The following is a 25,625-nucleotide window of genomic DNA, read 5'->3' on the forward strand; positions in this document are numbered from 1 at the left end:
TCACCTGAATTAAAAGAGCCAAGTAATGCGGGTGAGCTCGCCCTGTCATTGTGTTGTAAGGCTCATGAAAGACTGCACCTCCGAAGTCTTACATCAACCTCGGAGAAATAGTTTTCTTATTTTCTTGGCAGGTTTTCATTAACAACATAGTACGTCTTGTGTTTGCATTTTTATGGTCTGGGCTGAACTTTTGTTCTCTAAGACCCATGTATTTATCACATCAAATTATTTACATTGAATTTGGTTGAAGGGAAATTCGGCGCATAATGGCATTTGGAATGAGTAGGGGCGAAAGGAAAAAAAATACATTTTAGGTAGAGGCCGAACCTTTCACATATAGACGTTGGCTGATGAAACAATTTGGGGAGAAAGATTGCTTTAGATTTTCTCTTTAAATTGTGATAAATGTAGTTTATATTCACAAGTCCTGTCTATTTTGCTTGGTAAAAATTCCTTAGTATTCAATTGTATTACTTGACGTGGTGATATATGCATGCCCGCTGGTGTGTAAGTAAGATGATGTACCAAATAAGACAAAGACAACCCTATTTGAGATAATCAAGGGCTTATTCTTTTATATTGCCCTTCACATTCAGGAAAGGGTCAATGTTTGTGGCTGCTGATTCCCTGTCTAGTGAGGTCCTTGTCTAACACTAGCCAACAGGCCCAATGTGGACTTCAATAGCTTTCCCTCTATGGAGCCTTACAGTATGATAAAATCATGTAATGACTAGTTAATGGGTAAATTCTTACAGAAATATTTGTCAATTTTTATTAAAATATATGGACATAATTAATATAAAATGTGTATGTATATATATATATATATATATATATATATATATATATATATAATCCCAAAATAAAGCAGCACTACTTATCCAGTCCAACCAAAAAATTGGTGCCAGCGTCCCAAAGGACTTGATCAGAGTCCATCCAAGATAAAAACCAGATACAGGCGCAGCACTCCAACAAAATAAGTGATTTAATGTCTCATGTCAGCATTACAACGTTTCAGCTCCTCCTGGAGCCTTTTTCAAGCCTTGAAAAAGGCTCCAGGAGGAGCTGAAACGTTGTAATGCTGACATGAGACATTAAATCACTTATTTTGTTGGAGTGCTGCGCCTGTATCTGGTTTTTATATATATATATATATATATATATATATACAATTTATGGCCAAAGAACCTAGACTGGAAGAATATGATGGCCATTTTGAATCCTACTTATGTTTAAAGGGAAACGGACAGCAGCTTTACCAGCACTAAACCCAATACACAGGGTGATAGTGCAGGTGAACTGGATTACAATAAAGTGTGACTAACCAGGATCCACTTGCAGTAGGTGTGGTCAGCCAGCTTACCTCTAAGTTTGGCCAATGCAAGGAAACGTGTGGACGCACCCAGCAAACTGTAAATAAGTTTACAGTTAACCAGGATCCACTGTCCAGTTCAGGAGATACCTATAGTATTAGCCAACACTGCTAATTGATGGCTTTGGGCAATGGAGGCGGGAACCGCCATATCCAGCATGCTAGGTCCTGACTCCTTTGCGCAAAACCGGTTATTAGCAATGGAAACTAATATGACTGGTATCTCCATAATGGGACCACCGATCTGGGAAAGTGATACCTCGTTGTAATCTGGTTCACCTGCACTATTATCTTGTGTATTGAGTTTAGTGCGGGTGAAGTTTCCCTTTAATGCATATTTTCAGTTGGATAAGTTTCCAGGTAGATACATTGAAGCTGATCAGTGGTAAAAATGGCACTTGTGGGGTGTGATATAATAGGCAGCAATTAACCGATTCTTGAAGTTGTTTTGTTGTAGGAAGGAAAAATGGGCAAGCGGAAGGACCATAATGACCAAATTAGGGATAAAAGGAGTGATAATGGCCAAATGAGGGATAAAAGACTGGACCAGAGCATGTGCAAATAGCATGTGGGATGTTCTCAGTATACAGTAGTTAGTACTGTACCTATTAAAAGAGGTCCAAGAAAGAACATCCCATAAACCAGTTACAGAGTCATAAGAACCAAAAGCACATTGATGCACATGGGGTGTAAAGACTAGCTCATTTGGTCTACCCTCACAGAAAAGCTAACACAACAGTTGCTGGCTATGATATAAAGGTGACAGAACATGGAGTGCATTTCAGCTTGCCACATAAGCCTGGTCAATTTTTTTACATTATGTTGACGTCCAGGCGCATGTGAGTTACTCACATGGGTAAAAGATGGCACCAGGATGCACTATGGGAACAAGGAAAGCCATCGAAGGCAGTGAGATGCCCTAGGCTATATTCTTCTGGGAAACCTTGGTTCTGGTATTCAGGTGGATGTTACTATGACACAAACACTCTTTCTAAAAATGGAGTCCCAGGCAGTCCTAAAAGTGTTTTCCAACCAGGTTGTCTCCAGCTGTTGCAAAACTACAACTTCAGCACCTTCAGCCAAAGGCTGTCCGGGCATGCTAGAAGTTGGGAAACACTGGCCTAGACCGGGATGTGTAACAATACAGATAATTCATTGATAAGGCAGCTGGGGCAAAAGAGTTAGTTTCTACCCTAGTAGCTTGTTTATCCCAACCGTCCCCCAGCACCAGGATCACCTAACCCCCCATGCTCCGAATAGGCTAAAAAACATGGAACTAGTTCACCATAACAGCTCGGAAGAGGAAGAATTAAAACAAAATATGCATTTCAAGCGCCCTAAGAAAAGCCACGGAAATTATATAAGCACCGCTTCAATGATATAGATCAGATCCCATCCCTATGCCATGTGATTCATGCGCATAAACAACACGGGCAGCTTTTGTTCTGGTGCATTTAAATGAATAGTCCCTCTAGATATTAATATGTGGACTTCATTTGCTCGCTTGCTAAGTCAGGGACTTATAACAAAACCTTTGTAAACAAAAGATTAAACCGAATCGAGCTTTAGAAAATGAAAGGAAAACAAGAGTCACATAATCACAGATCAGAGTGGGGCTGGTTAGATGGAAATCACTACAGGCTACTGGAGTGGAAAATGTTTAATTGAACTATTTCATTATGCAGGAAGTTTATGTTCCCCTCGCAGAATTGAAATACTTGTATTACCGTCCCCCCTCTCCACCCCCCCCCCTTATTTCTTTAAGAAGTGTTATCTTTGATTTATTCTAACACTATATACAGAAACTCTCTGCTTTGGCAACGATTGGGCTTTATTGCGTGAATTTCCGGAATGAAGACTAACTACCGATCAATCTCTACAATAATAAAAAGAACGGCCAGTGTTTTATTATATATCATTCTGATTTTGCATTAAAACACTCTGAGGAGCATTACTGTTATCTAGGCAAGGTGTGAAGAGCCATTTTATCTCATTTTCATACAAGGTATTTGATATCTTTGAGGTATGATAAGCCTTGTGCCTCATCTATATAAATAGAGGTTAAAAAAGAATATTAATGAAGTCAATGTAAGGGCTTTGTCATGTACTCAAAACTTTAGGCTGGCCATACACATTATATTTGGTCAACAGTTATCTCTCTAAAACCCAATCATGCCACCAGACACCTCTTGTGATGGCTTATCTCCATTGAGAACACAAATATCTGGTATCTTGAAGCCCAACTGCCCGATCCTTCACCCCCTGACATCATCTGTCATGAAAGAGTCAGGAGGCCTCCATACACATTAGATGGTCAAAAGTGGTGGGTACGGTCAACCTTAATCTAACAAGTATGGCCAGCCTAAGCCCTCTCACTTAATATCAATAACCCGTGATCACACACATCAATGTCACATCAATAGGAATCCAGCAAGCTGAGATATAGAGTTGTTAGGGTCCTTACAATGGAAGAAGGAAATAAGAATGCCAATGATGGCCACTAGTGCTGTAGAGTTAGAATCCTACACAACAAATCTCTATATCTCAGCTTTTTAAAGGGGTACTCAGGTGGAAAACTTTTTTTTTAAATCAACTGGTGCCAGAAAGTTATACAGATTTGTAAATTACTTCTATAAAAAAATCTAAATCTTTTCGATACTTATTAGCGGCTATCTACTACAGAGGAAATTCTTTTCTTTTTGGATTTCTTTTCTATCTGTCCACAATGCTCTCTGCTGACACCTCTGTCCATGTCGGGAACTGTCCAGAGCAGGAGAAAATCCCCATAGCAAACACATGCTGCTCTGGACAGTTCCTAAAATGGATCGAGATGTCAGCAGAGAGCACTGTGGACAGACAGAAAAGAAATCCAAAAAGAAAATAATTTCCTCTGTAGTATACAGCCGCTAATAAGTACTGGAAGGATTAAGATTTTTTAATAGAAATAATTAACAAATCTGTTTTTGTCACCAGTTGAGTTACAAAAAAAAATGTTTTACACCAGAGTACCCCTTTAAGAGGGGGTTGGGAGGGGGATGCTAGGATTTTCAGGTATTGGGTGTAACACATAGATACATTCTATCTATCTATCTATCTATCTACCTATCTAAACAATTAGGCTGAAGTAAATAAAAAACATACTGTAGTATCACTAACCTTTGGTAACCTTTCAGGATCTCCTGGATGCCTTGGAATAACTTTTTGTAATCTCTGGAATCCATAGTCGATGGTTGGTTCATTTAGTGCTGGAAAATAAATTAGATTTGGATTAGACAAACTACATTTTATGACAACCATATATACACATTGAATATAATACTCATAAACTTCATCATATAACCTATAATACTAACACCAATACATTGCTTGGTAAGCCCATATGTATAGTCCGCCTCTCTGCCTCCTGGCACTATGCCTTTATAGGACGTTATACTGGTCCACTCACCCTATATAACTACATAGAGGTTTGCTAAATGACCTCTGTCCCTGGTAATATTTCAACATAAATTGTTTTTGTAAGCAAATAAACAGGAATAAGAAAAAGCAGAACGTGCAAGAAAAGCTCAAGGCAAGATCAGCAGGTCATGCACAGTATTGCATATAGACATGATATGATGACTATATCAAACAGAGTATTCCATACTAGCAGCAAATTTATGGCTAACTGGCAATTATGACATATGCCCTGCTATTGCCTGTTTCAGATTTATCCCTGTGGTCCTTTTTTGTCTAGCATATTGCCTGAGCACAAACTAGGCAGGAGGTGCACTTAATCTTGCAAAGCTTTAATAATCTGTGAATGGCTGACTACAAACTGATGTAAGGCACTATCATTCTACTGCTGCAATCCACTAGCCTGGTGAAATTGCAGGCCACAAATAGTAATTAATCTTCCCCCCCACCCCCACAAATTGTAATTTTGACTATGAACTGTGCTTGGCCATAAATCAACGCTATACGCCGCTGTGTACAGTGCATGAATCATGATCGTGAGTGTGTTAGACTCCACACATTGTGTTTAACAAGCTTTAGAAGTCATAGGGTTTTATTATAGCACCGCCAGACTCAAACAAAAAAACAAGCCTGAAGGCCAAAGCGCCAGAGTTAAGATAAAAATACTTATTAGTGTATATTACCGTGTAACACCAATATCATTTTTTATTCTAGTAACTCTATAGTGAAAAGTGAAGCATTCATCAAAGCTTATTCTTTTTTTCTGACATAAAATCTCAGATTACTCAACACTCAACTGGAAACTAAAACCATCCATAGATGTTTGGACCCATCAATCAGCCTGATCGCTGGGATAATGGATCAGTGCCTGGTTCCTCCACTTGCCTTGAACCTTACTGAGACTGGCCAAAGCTATAACAGAAGTTTTTGGACTTTCTTTTTTTACACATTTTATGTTCAACAATTATTTAGTAAACAATTACATAAATTGAGATAAAAGAGGGGGATTCTCATTGTCGAAACTCTTACCTAACATTCAAAGTAGAAATGTGACCCTGCACTTCCGTATATTTGCATGGACAGCACTTATTTCAGAGAGCAATGTGTAATACATAATTTTCCCTCTGGGGGCACTGTAGGGAAATCGAGCCCCAGCTGTTGGGTTTGTCTGCAGTTGGTTGCTGGTGGTTTAAGCATCAAGCTTGGATAGGCTTACGATCGAGGTAGCTTTCTTATAACAGTTTTTTTTTCAGTTACTTCATTGAAATAGAACAGGGGAAAATGTAAATCCTGGACTGTTGGTAGGTCTTGTGGACTGGGTTGGGGACCTCTACTTTAGGAGGTGGTCCATATTGGACGGACAACCTCTTAAAGTAGAGGTCCCCACCTCTACTTTAAGAGGTTGTCCAATATGGACCACCTCTTAAAGTAGAGATCCCCAACCTAGTCCACAAAACCTGCCAACAGACCAGGATTTACATTTTTCCCTGTTCTATTTCAATGAAGTAACTGAAAAAACCCTTAATGTTGGTGGGCCTTGAGGACTGGGTTGGGGGACCACTGTCTTAATGGACTTTTGTTAATAAGAATTCTCAGCACAGGTGCCTTTGTCTATTCTCTTTCTACATGGCTTCAACTAGTTTTAGAGAATCTTGTAAAGGATAGTGAACTTGAAAAAAAAATAGGAAAACAAAATTATTAGCTATGATGACTTAAAAGTGTCGGATCTATTTGTTTAAACAATTGAGCGTTCATTTCGTCTGTTGTGTGCACTCGATAACATGACAGAAAGTTGAAGACTGCAATTTGATTTGACATTCCATCATGTATTCCGGAGACAAAGGTCCACATAGGAATGTGAAGTAAGACATTTTCTTGTTAATAAAGAATTGATCCAATGTATTGATTTTACATGACACGGCTTTTTCTGCGATTTCGGCCTCCTTTTCTTTCTTTTTTTTCTTCTTCTGCTTATGTCTACAGCAAATGCAAAGGCTTTTCAAAAATATCTTGGCATCTGTGACATGGCAGAAGTCCTAACTCTCTCTGATGCATATTCCATATATATAGGACCACTTCATAATCAGGTCATTAATCATTGGATGCTGTCAGCGGTGACCGTGTGGACAATTTGTCATGTCACTACCTGGGGCCTACACTGGTGAGCAAGTCTACAGTCTCATATGACATCTTGGACTTCAGCAAGATATTCTTACTTAATAAAAAAAAAATCTTTAGGCACATGAATTAATACTAACTTAATATTTCCAAATTATCACTGTTTTTTTTTTTTTATTAAAGAGGCAGTTCACGAAATATGGAAATGTACATATGATGTGCATCACTAGCTTTAGGGAGGGGGGTGGTAAAAAAGAGGCACTTAATCAGGGCACACACACAATTGTCTGGAAAAAATGTTACAATTTGTGTAGCAGTCTTTATTTCGTTTTTGTGTTTTTGTTTTGTTTGTTTTTTTTAAAGCCAAAGCTAGAAGGGTATTTTTTTTATACTATTTGTGGCAGCAGCCTTATGGTTGCTATCTTTATATAGAAATATGTTATAAAGGATCCCTTTCCAGCCTGATCAGGAACTTTGGTATCACCTAGAGGACCAAAATATTGTCTAGATGGACCCCATCCAACCCACATTACGAATTTTTATAAAAACCCAGATCTGGACTTTAATAGAATAAAAAAAAAAAAGCCTAGATGGACAACCAATACAAACTATGATTTTTTGCCATGGTCCTAGATCTAGACCCTGAGAGGAACATAAAAATAGCTCAAATCAACAACCAAAATTAGAAATTATGGGATTGACAACCAACCTTGACTATTAACTTTGGTAAGGTCCTCAATCTGGGCCTTCAGAAGACCATAAAAAAGCTTACATGGACAACCAACCGAGATTACGAATTTTCATGTGATCCTAGATCCTGATCCAAAGTGGATCATAAAAATAGTTCAGATTAGAAACCAGCCCAGTCTATGAATTTTGGTATGCTTCCAGATCTAGACCTTAAGAGCGCCATAAAAATAGTAAAAAGAGTTGAGTATTTTGCCACTGTTTATAAAGCTCTCTTAATGTAGTGATCTCATTTGTACTCTTTAATAAATATGCATAGTTAAAAAACTGACAAATGCTATTGACTAAAGGTAATTTCTGCAGGTAACTGTTCACTCATTTTTATAAATTTCCCTCTATGAGTCCGGAGGAGACAACGTGATCTTCCCATGCTTTTGTGACATGCGAGAGTTTCTTCTGCGTCTACCTAATTACTGTGACTGTTTGACTTAATGAAGCCGGCATGATGAAAGGTGGTCAAGGAAAAGATAGATGGCTTCATGCTATTGATTTCATGCAAATGTTAGTGACAGGTGATAGAAGCTCTAATGCAGGCTTTATGACTCGTAATAACTATAGGCTTTCATCCCAGAACAGATATTTCCATACGTTTGAGAAGCACTTATGGGGCCTTCCTTTTGTAAATGTAATTGAGAGTGTCATCAGGATCTGTCTCTAGTTTCTGAACGTGTCACTTCACATGGTAACCGAGGGTATGACACTATCAGTCCTTGTTATTGCAGTCTGATTTGATGTCATTTATAGGGGTTTTATCTGTGTATGTTTGTATGCTGTGATTATAGTGTTTTCATGTATTTCAACATATTTCAATAAGCAATTTACAAATAGGAAAAGGACCAACTTTGATACTATCTTCTTCACTATTATTTGTTCAAAAGCATAACATGAACTTAGACATCATATACAATATAGCTAAGGGTCCCTTGAAGAACATGGCATGGGTCTTACCCTTAGATCATTCCAACCCTTTTTCCAGAATGGGATACAAATTTGATGGAGGGCTCTCCTGTCTTGGGTGGACACCAATGAGATTTCCTGACCTCTTGATACCTTATTAAATGTGAAGTAAGATCTTGTAGTCTAGAGTTAAAGGGGTGTTTGGCGATGGCAACTCATCCCCTATCCACATGATAGGTGATAATGATAAGTGTCTCATTGGTGGGTGTCTGACTACTGGACCCCCAATGCTAACAAGTGCCCCTGATTGAATGGAGGGGTGGTTAAGTATGCCCAATAACACTCTATTCAAACTCTGTAGTATGGAATGCAATAGACTGAGTTCATATAAGAGAGAACCAGAAAATATATTTTTTATAGTGCATAATATATTGACAAAGTAATTTCACTAAGCCGCTCATGCCCACCCTACAAAGACTGAAACTTGTTACTTGACAGAGCTGCAAGTCATAGAATTGGAGAGAAGAAAAGGAACTATGATCTTCCACCCTGCTGCTTGACAAAATGAGGAGGAGAGGAGATTTCACTGGCAAAATCTTCAAGTGAAGTAGGAAACATAAGACCTTTTCCACACATCTAATAAATCCTGAGTCTGTGGAGTTTACAAGCCAAGAGCCCAGCAGAGCCAGGGCAAGGCACTGGCACGTCCCAGTCACACAGTACTGAGCTAGGCCAATCAATACCACTTTCCTGTTTTAGAACTGGGTAATTATGAGGTGGAGAGATTGCCTGACCTTTCACCTGAACTGCATTACTTTGCTGATATTAAGATAAATTGCCTGATTTTGGGTAAACATATGCTGCAATTCAAACTGTCAGCACTGGTTTGCTCAGGGATAATTTGTATTGATCTCCCAGCGTCTTCCCAATTTTGCTTACTGACCTCGTGGATAATTAGAGAAAGGAGCCTTGGGTAACTTAAGAGTCATGGCTGAAGAAGAATTACATGAAAGAATACAGCCAACTGTGTTTATAATAATATAAGTAGGCTATGCACTGTATGGCTATATGTCTAGCTCAACAACCTTTTGATTCACTATTATTCGATACCAACTCTTTAAATCTCTATTCAGAAGGAGCCCTGTAGCTACTGTTCAATCACATAAAATTCCATATAATAGAGAAATCTTATAGGTTTAGTAACACATATGTATAATTTAAAAAAAATTCAAGATGGCCATAAACGAAACAATGATTGGTCAATCCGATGTAGACATTTCTTCCACTTCAAGAAGAAATCAGGAAGTGCTGCTCAGCGGGGGCGGGCACTGTCAGGTTAGATGTTGAGGGAGATCGGGCCAGGTGACTATAACTCTTTTTTTTTTTATTCCAGCCTGAGCCCAGAAAGAAAATGTTGTGGTGCCGGACTACCCTTTAATAGTTGCAAACAAGTAACTGATACAAATCTATTCTACAAAAAACAAGAATTAGCAAAGAACCTCCCATGAGGGGCAATGCACACATCAAACTATGGTTACAATAAATTTTTTCTGATTGTGGCATAGTATTGTTGTATGTATTGTTCTGTACTTTTTGGCTGGGGTCTCAGGCTGCAGCAACTGTATACAGCCAAAACAATGCCACGTGCTGAGGTTGGGGTTTCTAGAGTGTAATTGGGCCGTGCAATTTGGATTGTAATACCCCAGTTTTATCCATATAATGCATTTATCCAGAGGTTATCCAGGACTAGAATAATATAGCTACTTTCTTTTAAAAACAGCACCACACTTGTTTCCAGGTTGTCTATGGTAATACAACTTTAGTGCAAAAGAGCTGCAATACCAAACACAAACAGAAGACAAGAGTGGCTCTGTTTCTGGCATGGTTTCATTCTTCATGTGGTTGCTACAACAGAAGGACCTGGCCTTTATTTTGTGATGCTGGATTTGAATGCATTTTGATAGTAAGGCTAAAACCTAGACATTAGTCTTGAAATTCTTCTTAAACTGAATAGGCAATCCTTACTATAACTACAGACAAGACTTCGGACTTATGATTTACTGGAAACAGACTAATTGGAGGGAAAAATATATATATTGTCTATACATCTTTGGAGCAGGAAGACAATTATATCATTGGAGATATGACAGATTTCCAGTGTGTTATATCAGAAGTCATAAAGAAGGCGTCCCCTGTGAAATATCTCTATATTAACTATGCCATAAGATATTAACATTCCTCATTTAGCGGCAGGCCTTTTATCTGTTTGAAATACATTATTCGTCCTTTTCGAGATAAACTGTATTAATATCCATTTGAGCGGGCTACTGTAGCCTAATGCATAGTAATTTTTGTTGGAGAGCTGCTATTTTAGAATAGGGAAATTACACAGCAATAAAAAGCTGAATGAACAGGGGAGCCGAAAAGGATAGAATCACATTCCATGCCAAATGAGGCAAGCAATCAGACGGCCTCTGAAAGAAGCAGATATCCTGTTATCATATGCAGGCCAACATCCAGAGCGGGTCATACAAATAGGGACTGACATGACCAAATATACTCAATGATTCCTAGACGATGAAATAGCCTACAGCTCCAGGAGGATACATATTTAAATACTTCTGAGTGCTTTAGAGTTAATCTACATGCATTCGAGTCGTGGAGAAGAAACAAGCTAAATATTTAAGTCACTCTAGTGTACTTGTGGGATTAATCATGGCGCAATTGATAAAAATTTTAACAGCGTGTAATGTCCTATCATGTTGAGGGAGCTAAAGCCAATACGGCAGGGGAAGACTATAGAAGGGTATCATCATGTGGCAACTGACCAGGAAAAAACATGAGAAAGTATATTAATAAGTGATCAAGATGATTATTATTATTACTAGGTCTACTAAAATAGAACTTTCTGGGTTCTTTCTTATATATCACATGTGGGGGTGTGAGTACTGGAGCCCCTTCCAGTTTTGAGACTGGGGGTCCTGTGCTTGATATTTCTTGTCAGGATCAGAGAGAAAGCTTACTGTAAAATGGCACACCTTATCCTTCTCTAAAGTTGAGCATACTCTTCATGGTAGGGAACTTTCATTATATATATTTTTTGCAAATTCTTCATTTAGTTTTTAGAAACAAGAAAAATAGTTGACCTATGCAGTAAAGGTCGTAGGCAACTCATACCTTCTCCACTTGTTGGAATTAACCACTACTTTTTAATCACAGGTATATTTTATATATTCCAGTTAACAAAGTATTAGCCTATGCCATAGAGTCAATAATGCTTTAGCTCATGTACATTTGAAAAGCACCACCATATAGTGCAGTCTTATACATAGACTGACTCACATTGGCCCTTGTCTCTATGGGCCATACAGTGTACCTTTTTTTTTTGTATACTTAGGTAACACATGCCTGGGTCAATTTAAAGGGAACCTTTTATCACTTCAATCACAAGTCATTGGGGAGGTCCCCGGTGGCTTTTCCCCATCCCACCAGACTTGACTAATTGATCTCTCCCTATACCCAAATAAGGAGATTTGTCTATCAATTAAGGCTGGCAGGGCTGGCAGAAACCAACCGGGAACTGCCCATATGAGTAGGAACCGGAGGGCACCTTTCATCACTTTCACATTGTCACAAGTCATTGGGATGGTCCATGGTAGTTTCTCCCCATCCCACCAGACTTCATTGATAGATATCTCACTGTTTGATTATAAGAAGAGATATATTAATGAAGGCCGGCAAGACAGGCAGAAGCCACCAGGGACCACCCAGAGTGAGTAGGAACCTGTGGCACCTGGAGAAAGCCCATGTGAATATAATCGCCATGACTGCAGTTTAAACCCACGGCTCAATGCTGCAAGGTGATAGTGCTATTCACAGATTCAGGTAATAAATACCAACAAAAACTTTGCTCATAATACACCAGACTGAGTTCACACAACAGAAAATCTGTAGTGGATTTGGAGAATATACAGCAGAAATCAGAGTCAGAACATCAGATTTCTGTTGTAGATTTGCACTTGGATATGCCATAGATTCATGCGTGGCTTCCCGCTGTGGACCACCGCGTCAAGAAGTGACCCTTGCCATGCAGATATTTAAAGCCACAAATCAACAATCGATTCACAACTAACCACCAATGGGACATAGATTTCTGCATAGAATTCTCATCGGAATATGAATTACCCGAGTATTAATAGGGACAACAAGCATATGCAATGGAAACTACACTTGAGATACTACTAAGCAAATTTGTAACTATGAATTGCTTGTGCAAATGTTGCTCTCGAGCCATTGTACAGAGGTTCCCATCCTTCCATTTAGCTGCGTGGTTGGAAATAGAAGGGAAAAATCTGTAATGCAGGAAGCAAGCTTCTTTTAGCACTGACACGCTATTGTTTTAGCAAGTGTGCAGCCAGCAAAAGAGATATAAGGAATCTGGAGCTGACACACATTTTCCTCCTGACAGAAAACCCTGACTACCATAATAATAACAGGAAGGCATTCATTTGCTCTATTCCAGCTGCTGGTTGCAGCCATTAAACCAGTTCCATTTTCATTTCAATAATGACCATCTTCCTGTAACTTCCCGATCAGGCATTTGTCATAATGCAGTAATTTTCTGGTTACGAACAGATCCTGGTAATGAGGTAGTTTTTCACATTAGAGGCATAACTACATAATAAGAACATCTGCAGATCCCTTTTAAGGGACAAGGGAGAGCATCAATTAACAAATAAAAAAAACAGGGGGAGGGGGTGTTAAATAAAACACAACGGAGCATTTTGTTTGTTTGTTTTCCCGATCTAACGCGTAGTTCGGACTCGAAGGAGTCTTGGGTCTGCCACCTGATTGGATAAACGCAGGTTGTAATGGGTAAAAATTAAATAAAGTCAAATTAAATTGCTCAATTCAGAGACATTCCTCTAGAGGGTGTTAGCGATTTCAGTGACAAAGTGCTATTTGCTGACAAGTAGTTTACACATTAACCGCCAAAATCCAGGGGGGACAGATGCCAATAGCAATTATATCACCTTGAGGTTATTAAATGTCCTACTGATAAGTAAGTAGGTGAACTTGACCAGGTGTTAAAGACTGCTGTGTTCAAATGACTGGCTGCTAAAGAACGTCTCTTTATTCCCATGGTCCTCTCTATGGCCTTGATTTCAAAAAGGACTTTAAAGAAAATAATAAATAAATAAAAACACGTCGCTACTGAAAACAAACTGTGGGATATCTCTGGGTCCATGCACTTTGAAACATAACGGATGCTACAATCTACAATCTCACAAAATGTCTTTTTTGCCCACCCCACCACTCCCACCCCCTTTATCCTATCCCACTTATAAGAAAAAAAAAACTTAAACATAATGCTAAGTCCTTCACTTTATCATCAACTGTCTCCACCAAGTGCATTTCATCTATAAGAAATTCAGATGCTTGGGAAATTAAAATTTCAAAGATCTGCTGGAAAAAAAAAATCAATGAGTGGAGATCGATGCTCATAGAAATTTCATGAACTTTGAACCAATGTGGGCATGATGATGAGAAGTGGTCGGAATCTCATGTTGCAGATAGTTCCCCGCACAGATGAAATACAGCCTATGGGGCTATGAAGTGGTATACATTTCACAAAGGCTCAACTTTAATATTTTGTCAGTTGGAAAAAAAGAAATATATAAATATCTAAAAGAAGAATGAAATAAATTTTTATTCTATTTCGGTAACAAGTGTATAGATTGAGGAAGGGGAAATTCCTTTTTTTTTTTTTTTTCACGTGGCGCGTTGTAGAACAGGATCTTAAGAGCACCTAATGCTTTGTACATTAACACCGCCAAGAAATGAAATCAGTTCCCTTTGCAGCCGATCGCAGGTGCAAATTAATATTGTAAAATGAAGATCAATACATGGACAGGGCAAAATCAATAGCGGCTAAATTATTGCTGCATTTTCCTCCTCATTCAAGATGAGTTGTGTTTTCCTCTCAAAGTCAATACTTTGCAGCTTTTCTCATTAATTTCTCAATAAATTTGGCAATGAATTTCAATCACAGGACTCGGCAGGGTAAGCCGAGCATAGTGAGGTGCGTAGGGAACACAAAAGGCATGGAGGGGCTGAAGGCATTATTCATTTGGAGTCAGCCTTGCTTGTTGAAGCAGCACTAATATCCTTGACTTACTAAGTCTACAACCTACAGGCTATTACAACCTATTTAGTGTAAAAAATGTAAAAGAGGATTTGATCCTATTGTGTTCCATTTGACATGCGAGCTGGGAACTGTACCTTTTGAAGAAAGGCTTTCTTTAGACGGTAGGGTCTTTGGAAACCTTTGATCCTTATGGGCAGTGCCAAAATAATATACGTTAATTTCCAAGTAAAATGGTATTTTTAGGGGCTGTAAACACTCCCCATCTAGCTGACGCTGGTTGAGAGTCTTGGGCCCTTGTGGTTTTAGTCCCTAATTGGAAGCAACGGGGAGCTATGAGATCTTACAAAGCTGGGGGAGTAGCAACCCTACCAATGACAATGGCATTGTCTAGTTCTGTGGTCTTCCAACTACTCCAACTACTATACTAATGGTGGAGACCACTGGTCTAGTTGTAAAGCTAGTCACAGATCAGACCGACAAGGACTATTTGTAATAATGACCTGAGCATCTCCAGTACTGTCAGACCTGTTTAGATGTTTCTGTATGGTGATAGTGGTACTGTTTACACCAGTGTTTCCCAACTAGTGTGCTTCCAACTATTGTCCCCCGCGTGCTGGAAGTTGTTGTTTTGCAAAAGCTGGAGGCACACTAGTTACGAAACATTGGTTTACACTGAAGAATATAAATGGGAATTGACCTATCATTACCTAAATGGACAAACTTATCTCTTCCACCATAATTCCCCCATACACTTTAGACTGAAGCTGCATAGAATGGTCGACCAACAAACTATTATTTTTATCTGACCAATCATCTTCATCTGAAATTAAGTCAGCCATGTTTGTCCAAGAACGATCTTTCGCAAAAGGAATACTCCCAGGAATGTTGTTCCTTCTATTGCCTAATGTCCCTGATCATATTTAATGATAAATGACGGTAATGGATAAATAGGGGGTAAAATGTGTTGGTGAAATAATCAGACTCTCTTTTTCAATGGCTGTTCAAACATCAACCTAATGTTTATGGCCACCTACAGAGATTCGAAGGATGACCTTATGTTTTAGAGGCTGTAAAACTGACCATAGATTTTACAATGTCTCTCGGAAAAAAATCAGATGTTTACTCAGGAATGGGAAGTGGAAACTTTGGGTCTAAGCCTGGCTTAAAGCAGCAACCTATAATCGGCTAACCTGCCGAGCTGCATAAATAAATGAATGCACTGCCAAGGAGTGATTGACATTTGGCCCGAGAACCTCTCCTGTCATGGACAACTTGAGTGATGCTGGGGGAAGTTGAGTCTAAGCTGTTGAAGACTTGGTGTATACACACACTTATATATGAATGACTGTGACCGGGAGCAGAATAGAAGCAGACTGGGAAGCCTTACATGTTCCTAGTAGAGATGGCTTGATGTAGACTTGATGCCTAAGACAGTTATATCATTGAAAGGGACAATCACTAAATCATGGAAATGTCATGTGACACTAAGTAAAGAAAGAAAGGTAACTGCTCGATTTTCCTGTTACACAAAGGAATTTCCTGGTGGATGGCTATTGTATTGTGCTCAAACAATTATGTTTACACTTCGGACACATGATGTTCATTTATAGCTTATTATGGCGCTAGCAAATCTACCAATCCCAGCCCCGCAGGTACGGAACACCAAGTAATAAAAACGGGCTATCAGTTGCACTGACTTTACAGTGAACACCGTGCCTTTTGGCAACATGTAATACAATATCTGAAACAGATGCTAATGTCAGGTTATATCAGAGCTGTAGAACAGATCCTCAACACAAAGGGCTGAAGCTAGCTAGGAAGCTAGACTGGTGGCAGCATTTATGGAAAATATAAAAATATACAAACATGTCTTTGTGATCCCAAGTAAACATAACCTATGCTTCATTTGAAGAACACTGAGTAGACCTTGAGTATAGGGTTTAGAACAATGTCCTGTCTCAGCCTGATTCTCAGCCATTACTCAGCATAGAAAGGTTTTATGATGATAGGCTAAGTATATAGGCTATAGTATATAGGCTACAGGCTAAGTCTAGTGTAACATGAATAGAGGCAGAATGACACCACTCAGGGCCCCCAGGAAGATTCCACCCCTGGCCCCACCTATGGTGTACTTTGAGGGATGGCAATGCCAATCACCTTAACTACACAAAGCGCCTAAATACACTGAACTATCCTCCTCCTTTTGTGCCAACTAGGGATCTCTGTCTGTGATACCCAGTCCAACTTGGCTCCAGCCTCCACTCACCTTAAAGGGATACTCCAGTGGAAAACTTTTCTTTTAATTCAACTGGTGCCAGAAAGTTAAACAAATTTGTAAATTACTTCTACAAAAAAATTCTTAATCCTTCCAGTACCTATTAGCGGCTTTATACTACAGAGGAAATTCTTTTCTATTTGGATTTTTTGTTTCTGTCACGACCACAGTGCTCTCTGCTGACACCTCTGTCCATTTTAGGAAATGTCCAGAGCAGGATATGTTTGCTATGGGGAATTTCTCCTGCTCTGTGGTCATGACAGAAAATTAATTCAAAAAGAAAAGAAATTCCTCTGCATTATACAGCTGCTAATAAGCGCTGGAAGGATAAAACATTTTTAATAGAAGTAATTTACATATATGTTTAACTTTCTGGCACCAGTTGATTTAAGTAAAAAAGTTTTCCAGCGGAGTACCTGCCTTTCACCGCTCACTACATAAAGGCACAGTCAGATATATAACTCATATCTCTGACTGTGCCATCATATAGTGAGCGGTGAAAGGTAGGTAGAAAATAGCAACTAGTCCATTCATAAGCCACATACTTTTCCTTTTTTGCCCCCTGCTTGGATGAGGCTAAGGCCTCTTAGATTTCTTACTGAAATAGCACAGCAGCACAGAGTATTTCTACAGTTCCTGCCAGAAATACTCTGTGCTGCTGGGAAGCCTTTCCCATCTTCTACGTGCCTTTCACCGCCCCCTACATGATGGCACAGTCTGAGAAATCTAAGTTATATTTCACATATAACTGATATCTTAGACTGTGCCATCAAGTAGGGAGCGGTGAAAGGCAGGTAGAAGATGCATACAACTATACAATTCATAAGCCACCCACCCACCTGGCCAGGCTAGCTTATTTTTGGGTCCATGCAGATGCTGGCTGAGAAAGCCGGCAGAGAGATCAGGGCGCTTCTTCGGCAGGGCACTGTACACCAAGGACAAGCAGGGCTCTGTACACTGAGGACAAGTAGGGCTCTGTACACTGAGGACAAGCAGAGCTCTGTACTCCGAGGGCAAGCAAGGCTCTGTACACTGAGGACAAGCAGGGCTCTGTACACTGAGGACAAGCAGGGCTCTGTGCACTCAGGACAAGCAGGGCTCTGTGCAGTGAGTTTTGGTCTTCGGCGGCAGCAATGAACTCCGGCACTGCCGTGCTTAGGTGTGAAGTTCATGTGACCTAAGTACCTCTCCCAGGCAACCACTGCAGTTCTCTTAAAGGCCCGCCACAACAGTGGCTGTCTGGGAGCGGAATAACTGTAACAGCTTCGGGCCTGGCTCTGACATCGGTGCCGCACAGACCTAGTGGCCGCGGAGGGCCCTTTCCCTGTGTCAGGCTCGGCTATTTAAAAAAATAAAGAAAACATTTTTTTTTATATTTTATATCAGAAGTGGCGGACAGCGGGCCCTTTTCCCAGCCGGGCCTACGGACGACATCCGGTCAGTCCGCCCCTGAACATGAATAGAAATACACTTGCCTTGTTAACATTTGACCCACTATGAAAGAAAAATAACCTTCCTAGTCTCCAAGTATCTATGCAACTCTGTTAGAGGACAAGACAATGGGGTTTATTTAACTCGATCCCGACACATTTTTTGTCAGGTTTTGCGCCTAAATAGTGTCGCACGTTCCAATGCAACACAATTTGTGACCAAAATTAACTAAACCCTCCATCTTACAAGAAAAACCCGGAAAGGGGGCGTGGTCACTGGAGAAAGTGGGCGTTTGTCCCGACAAAAGGGGCGTGTCCCCGACAGTTTTGAAAAATCCCAACATATTTACTAAGATTTCCACAGAAAATGTGGTGGATTTGAGCTGAGGAAAACCAGACAGATCAGAACAGTTGTAAAAAAAAGCAAATGTAGGGAAAAGTGCAAAATGTAGGGAAACCTTTGTAAATACCTTGGTAAAATACCTGTTGGAAATCAAAACCCACAAAGAAAATTACACTCCACTTTTTGTAAATAAACCCCAATATGTCAAACTTCTTAAAGAAACTCATGTTAGGACTAGAACAGGTTCTACATACTGCATTCAAGCCTTTATACATCAGTAATAATCTAATACAAATAACAATGGCCCATAGACACAATGGCTAGAAAGACCTTGGCTAGTCGGAGTAATAACTGGTGTATCTAAGTTGATAAAACAATGGGTTTGACCAATGATAACTTGGTTCTATTGGTTGAAAGACTTACTAAACCTGCCTAAAATGATTTTGGTTGCACAAAGAGTATATGAAGGCTAAAGTCCATCCATTGCTACCTTACATAACCTTACTAGACCTAATCTATCCTGAGGATAACTAAAAAAATTGACACTCAACACGGACCTCCATAAAAAAGTCTAAGATCCATCAAACTTTGTTAATCACAAGAACAAAATACGAGATATAGATATTTGATCCCAAAATGATCCGAGCTCGTATTGATTGGAGCAGAAATGACCTCTTTGTCCTTATTTTAAGACAAATGACTGTCTACATTATGTCAGTTTTGGAGTAGCCAAGTCGATAACTTCACCTTGACTTCAAAAGTAGTTGATTTATCAGTGGTCCAGAGTTACCAAAAGTCGCAAAATAAATAAAATACAGCATCCTATCGTGAAATAGAGATAGAGTCTCTTGGTCACAGCAAACCACACAGTCAGGGAAATAATAAAAAAAATAAAAGCGTGATAGACAAATGTGTCTTGTTAGCAACAGCCAAAAAGCGCTTGACTTGTACTAATAACAAAAAGGCTATGTTGGTCACTATGGGTTCAAAGACGAAGCACCCTGTCACCGACTAGCTTGGAAAATTAGCAAATAATGTTTCCTTTCCTTGATAAATGGCAGACAGTTCCCTCTCACCAATCATTTTTTAACATTTTGATGCATGTCTACGATCCCGCCGGAGGAACAGAAAAGTTTACTGGCCCTCAATTTTCCGATGATGAATGGGACACTGTAAATGTGCGATTTCTTTATGAGGTATAGTTCATTTTAAGCAATTCTAGTAAATGCGTGTCACTGATTAGGACAAATAGTCTGCTTGTGCAATAGCACGAATGCTATGTCTTATTCCTCAGACCTCCTCTGAGGCATAGAAGCGGGGAGGGGGACAAGGACAAAAATATCAAGAAAATAAAAAAAATCAATCTAACCATTTGTATCAAGCCATGTACTTCACACCACAAATCACTCACTGCAAATTGTTTTTTTTTGCATATTGGTAGATACATAGTTATTGGGATTTTAAATTGTCCCCGGTGCCCTTTTTGGAGATGTTTGGTTAAAAGGCAACAAACAAAAGGGCACCAATTCTTTTAATATTTCATGCAGACAAGTAATATACCATTGTCAGCTTGATCTATGTGTTGCCAATAGAGAAACAGCAAATGAACAGCTGCAGACTGGTCAGGTTCACAACAAAAGACATTGCAGGACACACATAATACTGGAGATCTAGAAAATAATGCCGCAGAGCTATAATTACAAAACACAAATCTTGGCCAGGCAACGTGCTCGGGACAGCAATTTTAGGGGAGCTCAATGATATTTAAAGCTGTCTCTTACATAGGAGTGCTCTAAAAGGATTAACTGGGGGGCCGTCGAGACGAGAAGTTTTTTAATGCGAAACATATACTTTTCTAGTTGGATAGCATTAATATGGCAGCCCTTGGAGGGGAAGTTCTACTACAATGGAGGTGAATATTTTCATTATGTTTTCAATACAGTAGTATCAGTCACTTGGATACATTCATTGGGTCTCTGGCACCATTGGGTCCACTGAACTTACCCCCCTGACTTGAGAGTAGTTGGGTAGTTCAGACAAATTTTTTTTTTACGGCTCCAGAAAGTTAAACAGATTTGTAACTTACTTCTATTTAAAAAAATGTAATCCTTCCAATAATTATCAGCTGCTGAAGTTAAGTTGTTCTTTTCTGTCTGGCAACAATGCTCTCTGCTGACACCTCTGTTTGTCTCGGGAACTGCACAGAGTAGAAGAGGTTTGCTATGGGGATTTGCTTCTGCTCTGGACAGTTCCCGAGACAGGTGTCATCAGAGAGCACTTAGACAGAATAGAACAACTCAACTTCAGCAGCTCATAAGTACTGAAAGGATTAAGATTTTTTTATAGAAGTAATTTACAAATCTGTTTAACTTTCTGGACCCAGTTGAGATATATATATATATATATATATATATATATATATAAAAGAAAAAAGTTTTTTCCTGGATAACCCCTTTAATATGGCAGCCCTTGGGGGTGCATGGTCTACTACAATAGCGGTGAATATTTTCATGATGTTCAGTACAGTAGTATCAGTCACTTGGATGTATTAATTAGGTCTCTAAAACTACTAGGCCCACTGAATGCCCATACTATCTAAAACAGTACTTTCCTATTATAAGATTAACTGGAAAGGATGAGATGACCGGTTTAATGACTTCTTCATGAGTGGTATCATAAAGCTGATCACCTTTGCCTCCCTAATCATAAGTTTTAGGGTTGAATAGTTGCCTCTAACGGTATGTTCCCATGTGCAGGTTTCTGGATTCTGTTTTTGAAACTGAAACCAGAAATGGATTATAAAAGGAAGGCATGGACAGATGTAACTGCTACCAAACATACTGCAGTGTCACAACATCAAGGTCAGGGGGTAGCATGCTGATGTAAGCAGTAATGCATACTTTGTACCATGAGCCCAGTCCTCAAGTCCCACCAACATTCTGTGTTTTTTTTTTTTTTTTTCAGTTACTCCATTGGAATGGAACAGGGGAAAAATTTTAATCCTGAAATGATGATGGAGACCTCTGCTCTACAGTACATTACCCAGGTTCGGCTTTTTCCCACCCATCCTGGCTCATGTACAGTGAGCAGCACTGCACTTAGTACTGTGTGCATCACTGCTTACTACATTCATCCTGCCAGGTGTTCTCCCACCCAGCCAAGCAAATGTGCAGTGACCAGTGATGCACACAGTTATATGTGCATCACTGCTTACTACAGTATTGTCCCTCTAGGAACAAGAAGTCCCTGCAGCAATTACATTAGTTCCTGTCTTTAGCATAGAAACAGAGTAAGTAATCTCTCTATTAGGCTTTACTGCCTAGCGCACCACCACCACAGAAGTGCCGACCATTAATTTTCTGGATTTTTTGACAAATCTGTGTTAAAATTAAGTAGGGGAATCCTGCAGTATGGGATATGGAATTTAATGAGTGTTACTATATGTATATATATATATATATATATATATATATATATATATATATATGTGTGTGTGTGTGTGTGTGTGTGTGTGTGTGTGTGTGTGTGTGTGTGCTTTTCTTCTGTCAGTCAGCTAAATAGGTGTAAGTACTCATGCAATATACATCTTCTGCTGTATATGTCTTATGTTTATTTTATATACCCATATGTCCTATAGCCACAATGTGCAGCAGGCAGAGCGTGCAGTAAGTGTAGTCTGAACAAATGAAGTAGCTGTGAATTATGATAGAATAAAGTCCTATGATTTGTGGGCAGTAATTAGCAGTCATTTGCTCGGCGAATACAAGTTATTTGTTTAAAGTGCGCTGACCTATGAGACAGCTAGTTTGTCTTGCCTGTGATGGGAAGGACTATTGACTCCAAACTGTGTGGCGGTGTCAGTGATAGAATCCCATTTGAATGCACACAAAAGATCTCTAAAGCGGCCACTTCTCATGTTTCTCAAGTGGAATAGGAGATAAACTGTGTCATGTGTTGCAGGCCAGAAATCAAATACATATGTGATCCAGAGGAGCTATTACTGAAAGTGAAATGTAAGCATTGTGCAGGGTATACAGACCACATAGTGCTGCTTAAAGGGGTATTCCAGGAAAAAACTTTTTTATATATACACAGTATATCAACTGACTCCAGAAAGTTAAACAGATTTGTAAATTACTTCTATTAAAAAATCTTTATCCTTTCGATAATTATCAGCTGCTGAAGTTGAGTTGTTGTTTTCTGTCTGGCAACAGTGCTCTCTACTGACATCTCTGCTTGTCTCGGGAACTGCACAGAGTAGAAGAAGTTTGCTATGGGGATTTGCTTCTAAACTGGGCGGTTCCCGAGACATGTGTCATCAGAGAGCACTTAGACAGAAAAGAATAACTCAACTTCAGCAGCTCACAAGTACTGAAAGGATTAAGATTTTTTTTATAGAAGTTATTTAAAAAACTTTTTTATATATATCAACTGGCTCCAGAAAGTTAAACAGATTTGTAAATTACTTCTATTAAAAAAATCTTAATCCTTTCAATAATTATCAGATGCTGAAGTTGAGTTGTTGTTTTCTGTCCGGCAACAGTGCTCTCTGCTGACATTTCTGCTTGTCTCGGGAACTGCACAGAGTAGAAGAAATTTGCTATGGGGATTTGCTTCTAAACTGGGCGGTTCCCGAGACACGTGTCATCAGAGAACACTTAGACAGAAAAGAATAACTCAACTTCTGCAGCTCACAAGTACTGAAAGGATTAAGATTTTTTAATAGAAATAATTTACAAATCTGTTTAACTTTCTGGAGCCAGTTGATATCTATATATAAAAAAAAGTTTTTTCCTGGATAACCCCTTTAATATGAATGTAGTTTTTTATCTATTCCAGGAAAGCTGGGTGGAACAAGTATGTATAGTTCCTGCGGGATTTGTCATCCAGCTTGCTAAATGCATTAATGGTTGTGTAAAAGTGGGATGAAGACCCTCAAGAGGTATAAAAGCAGCGGCATTGGTTGTCACCCAGAAATAGCTGGAAAGGATTAGGATACCCCTAATATGCAGTTATTAAACACTGCCATCTTTTTGCCTGGTGTATGGATTGTGTTCTTTGAGGACTGTATCATTACCACAGAGGGGGTCCCACACCTAATTGGATTAGAACTAGACAATGTCTGACAATGAATGATCCACCCTGTGCAGATTACAATGTGAAATGAGGTGCGGAGAACCACATGCCACCCTCAGGATCACCACCAGTCTCGCCCACTGTGTAGTTGTGCTGGGATACAGTGTAATCACACAGACAGGGTCTCAATTCACAGCATTGGGATCCTATAGACCAAAAGTAGGGCCCATACTTTACCCCTGTATGGCTCTGATACACATGGAGGCATGCAAAGCTGTTTTTTTTGTTAGAGCCTATATCAGTGGTCTTCAACCTGCGGCCCTCGAATGTTGCAAAACTACAACTCCCAGCATGCCCGGACAGCCAACGGCTGTCCGGGCATGCTGGGAGTTGTAGTTTTGCAACATTCGAGGACCGCAGGTTGAAGACCATTGTCCTATATGAATCTGCATGCTATACCAGGTAGCATACTATACAGGTATTCTCCTAAGAAACTGCAGGTGGGGACACATTGGAATGCATTTTGGTAATATTTTGAACACAGTATAGCTCCATTTCAGTAGGATTAAAGGGGTTATCCAGGAAAAAAACCTTTTTATATATATATATATATATATATATATATATATATATATATATATATATATATCAATTGGCTCCAGAAAGTTAAACAGATTTGTAAATGACTTCTATTAAAAAAAATCTTAATCCTTTCAGTACTTATGAGCTGATGAAGTTGACTTTTCTGTCTAAGTGCTCTCTGATGACACCTGTCTCGAGAACCACCCAGTTTAGAAGCAAATCCCCATGGCAAACCTCTTCTACTCTGTGCAGTTCCCGAGACAGACAGAGATGTCAGCAGAGAGCACTGTTGCCAGACAGAAAACAACAACTCAGCTTCAGCAGCTGATAATTATTGAAAGGATAAAGATTTTTTAATAGAGCAACTGTCACTTTGGGTCATCAGACCGCTTGGTCGCGCTGGGACTTTTGGCCATAATATGACATGTCACTGATTCCAGTATATTTGAAATGCACACTCAAACTGTTGGGCATCCCCATTGAAAACAAAGGGGCTCACATTGAATGCATTGTGTAATGTTCAGCAAAATGAGTGTCAAACAGTGGCCTTACAGATTTGCCCATAACTAGCATCAATTGAGCACAGAATACAAAACGGCCCACCAAATTCTACCCTTTAACCCCTTAAGGACTCAGCCCATTTGGGCCTGCAGGCGATCCAATCATGCATTTTAGTGACCGCGATGCTGCAGATGCCGTGATCTGTATTGATGACAGCATCTGAGGGGTTAATGGCGAACATCCACGCGACCGCGGATGTCCGCCATTACCGGCGGGTCCCTGGCTGCTATCAGCAGTCGGGACCTGCCGCGCATGACCCAAGCATCGCTTCGATGCTAGCGGTTATGCTTAGGACCTAAATGTACGTCCTGGTGCGTGAAGTACCAGCTCATCAGGACATACATTTACGTCCGGCGTCGTTAAGGGGTTAAATAACGCTTGCTATATTACTAATAAATCTATTCCGGCTTAAATAAAAAAATAAATTGTTGAAATCCCCCCCCCCCCCTTCTGCAGCAAGATTAGTAAAAGAGAAGATTGATACAATGTTACTTAGGGCCGGTAGATCGCCACTTATTCGCTTCAATCTAGAAGGCAATATACTATTAACTGGCAATTACATACAGAATGATTGTTAATTCTTCTCTTAAGTGCAAGCTGCTTGGAAACTGTTATCTCTCTCT

At 39.6% G+C, this 25,625-nt stretch overlaps 1 protein-coding gene across 23 annotated transcripts in view; it reads right to left on the reverse strand.

Moving 5' to 3' along the window:
• Positions 1-25,625, reverse strand: part of EBF3 (EBF transcription factor 3) — a 160,392-nt gene that overhangs the window by 15,570 nt on the left and 119,197 nt on the right. For all 23 annotated transcript variants that reach the window (XM_056528930.1, XM_056528929.1, XM_056528928.1 and 20 more), the window contains exon 11: positions 4,529-4,617. In XM_056528930.1, the coding sequence (XP_056384905.1) occupies positions 4,529-4,617 (89 nt within the window). The remainder of the gene's footprint in view (positions 1-4,528; positions 4,618-25,625) is intronic.

This window comes from Hyla sarda, chromosome 7 (assembly GCF_029499605.1).
Source record: "Hyla sarda isolate aHylSar1 chromosome 7, aHylSar1.hap1, whole genome shotgun sequence".
Taxonomy (NCBI): Eukaryota; Metazoa; Chordata; class Amphibia; order Anura; family Hylidae; genus Hyla; species Hyla sarda.